We start from the raw sequence: 12232 nt of genomic DNA, 5'->3' as shown, positions 1-12232 counted from the left end.
ACCTGGAAAACATAGAAGAAGAGTTGTGGAGTCAAGTCCAGTGTGATCAACATGAAGACAGAAGCATCATTTCTTGAAGACAGAGAAGAGAAGGATGAAGGTGGAAGCTGCTTCTTTCAGTCTCTCTCCATCACAGCAGAAGGTCCTGCTGCTGAAGCTGCTTGTCACAGTCTCCAGAAGAGTCTCACCGTGAACAAGGAGGCCCAGGGTGAGCAGCAGTGGACTCAGTGACATCATCATTGTGGTGGCGGCGGCGTCTTGTGGACACTCAGTGATCAACTGGGAGCTCTTAAGAGCCGCCAGCAGAGAGGAAGGACACACATGCAAACACAGTGAGTCAGTCAAGTGTGTGTGTCCTCAACATGTCCTGGTGCTTCCCCTCACACACTCACAGTCAAGAGACTGGAGGGAAGCTTCAGTGGGAACTCAGTGGCGCCCTCTGTTGAGGAAAGTTGAGCAAACAACAAACTTAAAAAAAAATAAACACACAATGGCTCAAATAAACTACATTTGTTCATCTGCTTCTTTGGAAAAGAGCATCTGTTTCTCTTCTTGCTTTTTAATGGGCTGGAGATTTGTCTGCCTTGACTCAGGTTTCTGTAGCCGTTGTGAAAGTGGAGCTCCAAGACATTAAGATTTAAAAAAATCAATAAATCCACTCTAAGACCAGTCCCCACGAAGAAGTCCCACCAAAAACAACCTGGTCAGGGGAGTAGAGTCTGGAAGTCAATAAAATGCAAAAAATGCTCTTCTAACAGGATCAGGAGCTTGACTTGGAGAAATGTACACATCTGCAGATCATCATAATCGTGACAACGCAGCTGATGAAGGGTTCACCACAGACATCAACAAAGACTGAGCGCCACTGCTGCATCAAGTTACGTACGACTTCGTCATCGTATATAATGTTGTTAGACCATCTTCCCGTCTGGGGGCAGCTGGTTTACCTCCACTGAAGCTGAAGCTTTTCCATCAGATGCTGTCAATAACTGTAACGCGTTACTTAGTAACGCAATAGTCCCAACACTGCTGATGACCATGAATGAGGAGTGAGAACAGAGTGTCCAGATCCTCCACCTAAATCTCGAGAGAGCACCATGGCGCAGGAGTAAGGAGCCCTGCAGTTGCTTCTGCACCCACCTGACCTCCGCCTGGCTCCAGGCCATGCTGGGGTAGAACAGATAGCCTCGTGATTGGCTCAAACATTTGACAACAATCTTACATTTTTCAGTCTCAAACTCACGTGGGTGAGCTGTTTAGTTCCTGTTGTGGGGTGCTATATCCTAACATGAAGAAGAACATGGTAACTTCTGAGTTTGAAACTCAGATCTTAGCATGATGGACCCAACCATCACACACTGCTTTGCACCATACTGGCAGTTTACATGGTGTTGTTTTCTTCCAAGAAGCGTCACGCAAGATTTCCAGAGTTGAACAACTGAGGAAAGTTGATCTGCCAAGGCGATTTTTTAAGATAAGTTGTCAATTCTTCAACAAAATAGTTCAATTTAAAGCTGAATAAGGTTAGGTCTGGGGGAGGAGAAGAATTGAAGCCGGTACCTTCCCCTACCATCTTGGGACTGGCAAACAGGCCTCCTGGAGTGTCCGCCTCCTTCTGACTCTGGTAAACTATTGTCGGATTTCAGACTTTATGAAGCAATAATGTCAAAAAGGGGCGTCAGCTTGATGGGGGTCTGACTGGATCATGGAAGACTTCAACATTTGTAACACAACGTCACATGATGTAACATCAGGAAAGTTGGATTTGGACACAAGTTGCTCTTTATAATTTAGTCCAAACATAACCAGTCGGGAGTTGACAGAAAGAGAAAATACAATATTATTTTTAACAAAATCCAGGCACGTTTTTCACCTGACAGGTGCTCAGTAACACAGGATCATGCTGATCCAAACTCTGGTCAATCCTGGGACACCTGCACACACCTCAATACAGGACTGTGGCTCCACGTCGGGACTTCACGCAGCCTGATCTGCAGAGAACATGCACTACTTATGTGTGTGTGGCGCTTGCCCTGACTAACAAAGTGCTTTTGAGGGATTTAGAAGAAGGAGAGATCTGTGGTCAGTGAAGCTGGACGACTGACTCTTCCTCAACAGACCTACTGTCAGAAGCAGAAGCTTCTACTTGAACTTGATATATTTAGAACAGAGAGCTGAGCCAGGTCACAGCACAGTGAAGCCACCTGCTGTCCCTGTTCATGCTGAGTGACTCGGAGAAGGAAGTGAGAGTTTTAGACCAACCTGCTTCATCACACGCAAATCAGAGGAATGACCTGACAATTTTAACTGTTGTTGGAGACTGAAAATGACAGTTTTTAGTTCATCATCATTTGTAAAATAATAATGATTACAGGTGTCAGCCAAGATTCCTGCCAAAAAGAGGAGAAACAATGAGAAAGGTGCATCCGTTCACATCAGCCCCACTCAGTAGACTGAAGGCTGTGGAGGAGTCTGCAAGCCAAGAGGGTCATAACAGCACCACTTCGGCTCCTGCTGGCCTCATGAACCGGCTCCAGTGAACTGAAGGAACAGATGGAAAACAATGTTTCCAATCCGAAAAAAATGGCTTTATTGTTTCCCATGTAAATCTTTCCCAATATGTACAGTATGTATAAACAACATAGAATGTGACCACACATTTTGTGTGAGTCAGATCATCTTCAGTTCTTGTTTTACATTTGTACAGTAATCACAGAGTTTTTCTGGAGCTCTGCTCTTCTCAGGATTTCAGACAAACACCTGTCTTTCACTGTTTCTGTGTGTGTGTTTAGTTGCTTTATCTAGACTTCAACAGTGTCTTCGTGTGATTGTTGTTTTGACCGTCTTTGTCTGGAAAGCTTCAGAAAAACATCTGTTTCAGCTGTGAGCTTCAGTGACAGAAACCAGTAAAGAGAGAGTTCAACAGCAGACATCAGTGAAACACACAATCTGCACCAATGGCATCTGTAGTTTTCAGTTTCAGTGTATTTACATGCTGGATACGCTCACTGTGAACGTTTACTGGTCTCAGAAACACTTGACCGTGAGTGAACACTTGATCGTTTTAATGCCGTTTGAGTCCAAATATTGTCAGACAGGAACTCGACCAGAATGAACAAAACAAACAAACAAACCCTCCAGCCGTGGCCTGTTGAAGACAGGTTTGGACACCTCTGGACGAGAGCCTTCGCTCTTGGATGTGTCACCAGAGCCCTGTTCAGGCACTGAAGACAAACCCAGGAACCCAGCAGGGGGCAGTGTAGCCTACTATAAAATGATGGGTGCAGTGACTCATGCCCCATTTTTTCATGCACAGGAGGAAGTTACAGTCAAGTTAATAGTTAAAAAACAGTCAGAGAGTTGAAATAAAGATTTGCTCATTCAAAGCGTTATCTACTGAGCGAGAGTGAGTGTTTGATCGCGTTTTATCATTGGCATCTTTTTGTTTCTATAGTCCCCCTATGGGACTATAGAGAGGAGTTAGACCCCGGTGGACATGACACCAGGCCTGCCACCTGTGGTGGACTGTAACTACCACGCTGCTTACTGGATGCACTGAAGGCTGTTGGAGAATTTGCCATCAGTTTTCAATGTGATTTCCGTGATCCCATTTTGTGCCTTTCTCACCTTCATTTCCACCAAGGGGAGTTAGGCTGGCACATCAGATCTCCTGCTGGATCCCCAGGACACATGCAGGAATTCTTGGCTGTTCTTCAGGTTCTCCTCACTGTCACTGTCGTTGTCTCATGACAAACTCCAATTGGGTTTTCGCATCTTCATTAGTCACCAGTGACAAGCAGAGAACGGAATGGTGGCCTCATTTCGGCAAAGTTTCACCTCGAGGAGTCATACTTATCTCTCTAGTTGGGGGCATAGCTGGTGCGCGAAGCCTCCAGAGTTCTGAGCACACTGATCACTGTTGGAGACTCTGTTTCATGAAGCCTCACTAGGACATCACTACCTATATGTAGCCATTATTCAGAGTGGAAAATGGAGGATGAGTCATGAATGAGCCCCTTGTTATATAGTAGGCAGCACTGCCCCCTGCTGGGTGGCGAGCTTTTGGTTTTGTCTCCAGAGACAAAGAGATTATTTATTCTTGTTTGTGATGATAAAAAAATATAGAGACTGTAACATAGCAGCAGTAATCTATTACAGTCAACAACGAAGGGTTGAGGAATTAAATTGGTTTCATTACATCATAAAGATCTAAGACTTCAGACTTCAGGGTCAAATAACAAACAACACCTGTTCTGATCCTTTATTACTTCTGTTGTATTTGCACCAATGAAACTCATTAACTACAACTGACTTGTCAGTAAACTCTGCTCCTCAGTTTTTCACATGAGATACACAGTATTTTTGGAAAAGAAGGCTGAAGCTGATGATTGGAGGAAACAGTGAGTGTGTGAAAGAAGAAGAAACTGCAGTGAGGGGAAACACCAGGACATGTTGAGGACACACACACTTGACTGACTCACTGTGTTTGCATGTGTGTCCTTCCTCTCTGCTGGCGGCTCTTAAGAGCTCCCAGTTGATCACTGAGTGTCCACAAGACGCCGCCACCACAATGATGATGTCACTGAGTCCACTGCTGCTCACCCTGGGCCTCCTTGTTCACGGTGAGACTCTTCTGGAGACTGTGACAAGCAGCTTCAGCAGCATCTTCACCTTCTGCTGTGATGGAGAGAGACTGAAAGAAGCAGCTTCCACCTTCATCCTTCTCTTCTCTGTCTTCAAGAAATGATTCATGTTGATCACACTGGACTTGACTCCACAACTCTTCTTCTATGTTTTCCAGGTTCATCAGGAGACATCGTCCTGACTCAGACTCCTGGATCTCAGTCTGTAGCTCCAGGACAGACTGTCTCCATCACTTGTAGAACAAGCTCAGATGTTAGCAACTGGCTCCACTGGTATCTTCAGAAACCTGCTGGAGCTCCAAAACTCCTCATTTATCGCTCTTCAACCCGTTGGTCTGGAGTTCCAGATCGTTTCAGTGGACAAGGATCAGGGACACAGTTCACTCTGACCATCAGCAGAGTCCAGCCTGAAGACGCAGGAGTCTATTATTGTCAGCAGAGTAGCACTACCCCGTTCACACAGTGAAACAAGGTCGTACAAAAACCTCCGTCAGCTGGAGAGGAACTGATCTGACTCCACTGCTGCACATGAGTGGAGACACTTCACATCAGCTCATGTTCAGACTGAAGAACTATGACAATTTATTTCACCTCACATTTGCACTTTGAACACTTTTGATCATTTATTAGTTTTTCATTTCAGTTTCCAAAATCTTCTGCTCCCTCACATTTTCTACATTTCCTCACATTCTTCACATCAACTGCTGTTTGACTCTTTTGACTTATGACTACAACTTATTATTATTATTATTATGTTAGTTTTCTTGACTTTTTTTCTGTGGCTGCTCTGTTGACGTCACTGAGCTGCTGGAATGATGATCTTTCTCACCTGTGAGACCAATAAAGGCTTTTCTTATCTCATCTTAGAGATCAGATTCAGACGTGACTGAACAGAGTTGAAGCCAAAGATGTGATGAAGACGTCTTTATTGTCATGAAGTGATCCAAGAAACAAAAGAGTGAACATGTGGTCAGAGAGTGAGCGAGGGACAGAAGCAGAGAGCTGCTGGAGTCCAGGCCGGTCTGCTCAGGACTGGGAACACTGCTGTCTCCTCAGTGTCTCTGAGACTGGAGTCTGGGAGCCCTGGGTGGCCTCACAGGTCACAGAGCCCAGCGTCCTCCACTGGTCAGCAGGGATGGTCAGGGTGCTGGTCCAGCTGTAGTGGCCGTCCTTCCCCAGCAGCCCGGGGCTCTGGCTCCCCTTCCTGCTCTGGCCGTCCACCTTCCAGGACAGAGTCCAGCCTGACGGGAAGCCCTTGTTGGCCAGACACACCAACGTGGCCTTCTCTTGCTGCAGCTCCTGGCTGGAGGGGGGCAGCACGGTCAGTTTGGGCTGGAGGTCACCTGGGAGACAGTGGTCACCTTAGATCATGGGTGTTTCTCATCACACACGTTTCACATGAAGGAAGGAGGAGGAGGAGGGAAGGGGGGGGTAGAGAAGAGGGGAGAGACAGGAGGGAGAGAGGAAGGAAGTGGAGATGTAAGAGGTGAGAATGAAGGAAGGAGAACATAAAGGAAAATTTAAATTAACTTGGAGATGTTGGATCGAAGGAGAAGGAGAAGTGGCAGGGCGACTAAAAGAAGAGGAGAAAAGGAAGGAGATGCTATGATCGGGTTGGAAGGAAGTTAGAGAGGTTGGAGAGAAGGAGAGATGAGGGGAGGGAGAACTGCTGCAGGATGAGAGGATGAAACCTGTTATGGTGGGATTGAGGGAGAGAAGTGGACTGAAAGAATCACCCTGAACTCCCTCTGTCTCACTCTTCTACTGTCTTTTTAAAATCATAAAAAAACTACTAATGAAGAAGTGAAAGATCAAAGAAGAGAATTCAAGATGAAAATGTGAAAACCTTTCTTCAATGATTCCTGAGACAAGAGGGAGAGAACATCAATGAAGGGGAGAGGTCTTTGTTCCATAAAGGAGGGCAAAATTTACATTTCAGTTGAAAAACAACTTTTAAAGATCAAACTAAATTAATGAGAAACTAATAGAAATCTGTTGAACCTCAGTGATGAACATACTGGATATTGAATCAATACTGAATCTTTTTTTTTTTTACTTTTATCTCGTCCTTCACTCTTTTACATCCATTTTTGTCAAGATCAGTTCATGATTGAATCTAAACTCACATCAACTCATTCTGTCTTTGACTCTTTCTTTGAGTTTGTCCACTAATCTTCTGAAGACTAGATTCACAATTTGCTGCTTCAAATTCTCACGTTTCACTTTGAAATTCTCATTTTTGACTCCTGAATTTTCAATCAAAACTTCACATCTAGTTTCTATTTCTGAGTAAAAACAAGTGTGAGAGTGAGCACTTACTTCCAACCGCCAGTCTGGTTCCTCCTCCGAACGTGTACCACAGTGACACAAAGTCAGCCAGTCGTGCTACAAAAACCTCTGCCACACAAAGTGACTAGAATCAGACTGACAGTGAAGCAGGAACTGCTCTTGCTTCTCTCTTCCTCACTTGCAGACATGTTGCTGCTGAAGCATGTTCTCCTCATCAGACAGAGAGATGTTGCAGTTTTCTCCTCTCATGTCGTCCAACGTTCAGACTTGAGGAGATCATTTCCTTCACGTGTCCTCAGCCCATCTCAAGCGTCTCTCCAACCAGGACTCAGCAGCAGTCTAAAACATACACGTTCATGTGCTACAACAGAATATCTGTTCAAAAGGACACAATATTCAGAAGAAGGTCTGAAGCTGATGATCAAATCATGAATCTGCATTGATAAGAAACCAACATTGATTCAATCAATACTCATTTATGGGTCACTGAACCTGTGTGGACAGAAACAGAAACTAAAGCTGAAGCAACTTCAACAACTGAAACAACAACCAGTCGACTTGTTGAAACCTTTTGAGTTGAGAGTCATTGTGTTCACTCACTGTAGGTGGAACAGCAGTTTGATGCTCATGGTTTATGGAATGTAGCTGTCAATGGAAATGTTTGCCAAAGGATGAGATGAGAGTGAAGGAGATTTTCATTCAATCAGAAAGTTTTTTATACCATGTTTTGTGATTTTTGTCATAATAATAATTATTATTATTTTCATAATAATAATAATAAAGAAATCTGAACTATTCAGAGTTTTTCATGTCATGAATGACAGATGTGACCAGTCAAGTGTCTCCACTTCAGTCAGATCAGTTCCTCTCCAGCTGACGGAGGTTTTTGTACGACCTTGTTTCACTGTGTGAACGGGTAACTGTCATACTGCTGACAATAATAAACTCCTGCATCTTCAGGCTGGACTCTGCTGATGGTCAGAGTGAACTGTGTCCCTGATCCTTGTCCACTGAAACGATCTGGAACTCCAGACCAACGGGATGAGGAGCGATAAATCAGGGATTTAAAAGCTCCCGGGGGTTTCTGAAGATACCAGGCGAGGTAGTCACTGACACCAGAGCTTGTTGTACAAGTGATGGAGACAGTCTGTCCTGGAGCTACAGACTGAGATCCAGGAGTCTGAGTCAGGACGATGTCTCCTGATGAACCTGGAAAACATAGAAGAAGAGTTGTGTTGTCAAGTCCAGTGTGGTCAACATGAAGACAGAAGCATCATTTCTTGAAGACAGAGAAGAGAAGGATGAAGGTGGATTCTGCTTCTTTCAGTCTCTCTCCATCACAGCAGAAGGTCCTGCTGCTGAAGCAGCTTGTCAAAGTCTCCAGAAGAGTCTCACCGTGAACAAGGAGGCCCAGGGTGAGCAGCAGTGGACTCAGTGACATCATCATTGTGGTGGCGGCGTCTTGTGGACACTCAGTGATCAACTGGGAGCTCTTAAGAGCCGCCAGCAGAGAGGAAGGACACACATGCAAACACAGTGAGTCAGTCAAGTGTGTGTGTCCTCAACATGTCCTGGTGTTTCCCCTCACACACTCACAGTCAAGAGTCTGGAGGGAAGCTTCAGTGGGAGCTCAGTGGCGCCCTCTGTTGAGGAAAGACTCTTTGGAGATCAGCTATCATGTATCGTGTTTGTAGTTGTCCTGGTAGGGGAAGTTTATTTGGCGCAAAATGCGATGGAAATAGAGCAGGGAGTCGAACAGTTCTCATACTTTCTGCCCATTTTTAACCTGCTTTCTTTTCACAGACTGTAATGTGCAACTGAAATCTTTCTAGCCTGTCATGCCTTGAATTCCTGCCAGAGATAGAATTGCCGATCAACAGTGCAGAGTCGCTAACACATTCTTCCTTGTAGCCCACCATGTCCCACGTTAGGTCCCTGTGAAGAGCCTGAGATGATCAGCTACCATGTCTTCTGGCACTGGCAACATCATGTTCTTCTCTCTGGGGTTGGCTTCCAACCTCAGTTGCGTTCAAAGAGTTCTTCGTTCGTTCACATTAGCATTGGTTCTGGATACATTGATTTCACCCAGGACCTTCATTGTTTTTTTATCTCATTCTAGTCGGAGAAACGACGTCCAATCCTCAGGTCTGACATTCCAGCAACTGCTGTGAAGTCAATATTCCAAACGAAAGTCGTGTGGTGTCATGTATCAAGCAGTACCAGGAAGTAAGTATGATTCAGTCGTTTCCACCTCCGCGACACCTGAGACAGACTGGTCATCTTGCTTGGTGAAATTCACTTTTGTTTTGGGGGCGATTTGCTTAGTTTTCCCAATGTCACGCTCGGAGAGACGGGTGTTGCTAAGTAGTGGCTATGCTGACAGCCTGCAGCTGAGGAACCTGCCGTCTCCCTTTCATGAGCCCGGAAAACTCTCCATGCTCCATCAAGTACTAAGTACTAAATTGAAGCACTTAATACTCAAGTATTAAACTTGTAGCGTTGAAGCCATTTAACACGCTTCACCATGGAGTATTTCCCGTGCTTGTGCTGCAGGATGGACTTCACATGACAAACAAAAAATGGACGTCCACAGCTGACATGCTGCTGCCGAGTGAGCAGTGCGCAGGGAAGGATTCATAAGGAGGTGGCGCTACGCAACTTGTGGAGCTTCAGCAGGCTGACCTTATCGCACGTGATCGAGCCGCCCACTCTATTGAGTCAACGTTGAGCTCAGTCCTGCTCTCCATTAACACAGCATGGGCATGCCTCAACATTGACCCACGCCCCGTTTTCCAAGCTGCAGCCATGGTAACCAGTCATGATCCGTGGCACATGCCTTGCTGAGGGTGCATCCAGACATTGGGACCCGTTTTAGCTGTGCAAGACTCTCTTCAACATCAAATCCTCAATAGACTCCGCAATAGGAAATTCAACTATATAACCAAAAATTGTCCACATTTTTATTTATTTATTTCTTTATTTTGACACCATCTTCAAAAATAAATGGCTAAAAAAATCCATCCATATTTTGAATTTTGGTGCATCGTGGAGTGACCTATTTTGACCAAAATCCCCTACAACTTTTATGCTTTTTCATCTTTGAGAGCAAGAAGAAAGATTTCTCCAATTTTCAAGCTGAGACAATCCAACAAAATATTTTGGTCTCAGACGACACACAAAAGTGGAAAATCTTTTGGAATAGTTTTGACAACCAGGTCAGTTTCCACGAATTTGGGGGCAAAACAGAATAGTTAGAGTAGAAGAGAGCCTACACAACCACCACCATCAAGACAACAACGTGTGGCTTTTACGTGTCGTGTTAGTAAACATTGTGAAAAAGTGAGTCTGGAACACATCTGCATTTTCTCTACTCTATTAATGATGTAATGTCAGGGAAGCATCAAAATGAAAAATTGTGGCAGAAGCCTGATGCATACTGAATATCAAATGTGGTTGTCAAGTTCTTGCCATTTTTTATTTATTCATCTCCTCTTTTACTCTTCTTCTAATATTGCAGAAATGATCTGGAATACATTTTGAGACAAAGTAAATACAGTCCAACCTCGGTACTCGACCACAATCCATTCTAGGCGGCCGTTCGAGAAGCGATTTGATTGAAATCTGAATGGATTTTTCCCATGACAATGAATGGAAAAAGAAATAATGCGTTCCAAGCCTTAAAATAGTCTTTTGTAAGAGTGAATGTAGAGTGTCTGCTGCAGGTGCGCTGTTCCTCTATGTGTGTGGCTGCTGCATGTGGGAGGGGTTGCCGAGTGAGTGACGTCTCTCCAGAAGTGAAGAGGTGCCCGGTGCGTGTCCAGCTCTGAATGTGCGCTTCTGTGCAGTTTGGCTGTGACAAAGTCATAAACCAAGTAACGCTCTGTTCCAGACTCGCCTCATCCCTGTCCCAGCTCCAGCCCACAACAGGACATCAAACCCTGGAGTGTGAGCTCCAGCCTCGGAGGTGTGGAGAGCGAGCACCTCCCCTGTGACACTCTACCACGGTCCAGTGTGGAGACAGGAAAGGTTTTACACCAATATGAAGAGAAAACAGTAAATGTAGCTAACGGAACACGTCTGCATACAGAGGCTGCATTATACACAATAACAAAGCGGGGGTGGGTTAACTGGTCGGGCCCCGCACGTTATGTTTTTTCCGGCTTTATTCGGGGGCGTTAGAGTTCTGGATTTTTGTTGGAAATGAAAAGCAAAAAAATCTCGAAATTTTTGTTCGAACTCCGATTTGTTCGAGGTCTGGGACGTTCATAAACCGAGGTTGGACTGTAGTATTGAAAAGTGTTTAATATTTTGACAAGCCACAGATGCAGCAGCAACTAAATCTTGATCAGACTTTAAGATCAATTCCGCGGGCATGAAATGAAGTTGTAATCAATATGTCAGAGTAACTAAAACTCAGATGCAGAGTTCAATTATTATGATTTAATTTTACCTCATTGTTCCACTCTTCTTGTGCCTGAGTTTGCCTCGGGCTGCTTTTTTTAAAAGTGAATAAAAATGAAAATGAACCAAATGAGCCATTTTATTTTTAATGGCTCAATGGTATGAACATCTACCCAACATCTGGCTCCCTCCAAAGAGCCATAAATCCCATCACTATGAAACCAATCGTGAGATGCACAACAGGTTCGACTGGTGTTGAACAGGTCCTGCTCAGTCACAACACAACAACAACGATCATGTGTGACAGCGTTCTGATGAAGCTCTGCTGATTGTGATGTGCCCCTTCCTCCTGACTCGCTGCTTACTCGGCAGTAACATGTCTGCTGTGGAATATCTTTGACTCTGTCATTTAAAGTTTCCATCCTGCAGTACACACACTGGAAAATGTCGTGGAGGGAAGTGGGTCAAAATGAATTTCGCCATTTAAAGCAACACTTGACTTGACGCAGCATGGAGAGTTTTAGGGGCTCATGAAAGTGTGACTTTGCTGCTTCCACTTTTAACACTTTTGACACTTGTAACCGCGGGTCAGAGCGTGACATTCGGAAGGCTTAGCAAATTGCCCAAGAAATAATCTTTAATTTCACCGTGCTAGATGACCAGCCTTTCTCAGGTGTTGTTTATGCGGAAATGGAAACGACCGGATCTGTCACTGTTTTGGAGTCGGGCGCAGCATTCGTCAGCCAACTGAATCTGAAACATTTGAAAACGTTTGCAGTGGAGACTCTCATAAATGTTTTGCTCTCTGACTCAGAGTCCTGCTACATGCCGCCATTATGTAAATATTTTGCCGACATAGCAAAGTTTCACGACAGAATAGTTGCTGCATGCTGCAAAGT

General features: G+C 44.7%; 2 gene segments (V, D, J or C); one reads left to right on the top strand and one right to left on the bottom strand.

Moving 5' to 3' along the window:
• Positions 1 to 4348: 4348 nt before the first annotated feature.
• On the top strand, positions 4349 to 5109 carry LOC128766150 (Ig kappa chain V region 3381-like). The segment is given in 3 exon segments: positions 4349 to 4400; positions 4526 to 4622; positions 4802 to 5109. Coding segments are annotated over 2 exon segments (360 nt in total).
• Positions 5110 to 5561: 452 nt separating this feature from the next.
• LOC128766154 (Ig kappa chain V region Mem5-like) lies at positions 5562 to 8386 on the bottom strand. The segment is given in 4 exon segments: positions 5562 to 5986; positions 6963 to 7000; positions 7847 to 8141; positions 8328 to 8386. Coding segments are annotated over 4 exon segments (702 nt in total).
• Positions 8387 to 12232: the final 3846 nt, after the last annotated feature.

Source organism: Synchiropus splendidus, chromosome 10 (genome assembly GCF_027744825.2).
Source record: "Synchiropus splendidus isolate RoL2022-P1 chromosome 10, RoL_Sspl_1.0, whole genome shotgun sequence".
In the NCBI taxonomy this organism is placed as follows: domain Eukaryota; kingdom Metazoa; phylum Chordata; class Actinopteri; order Syngnathiformes; family Callionymidae; genus Synchiropus; species Synchiropus splendidus.
The sequence above is the reverse complement of the archived record's forward strand: the minus strand, read 5'-3'. Positions and strand labels throughout refer to the sequence as shown.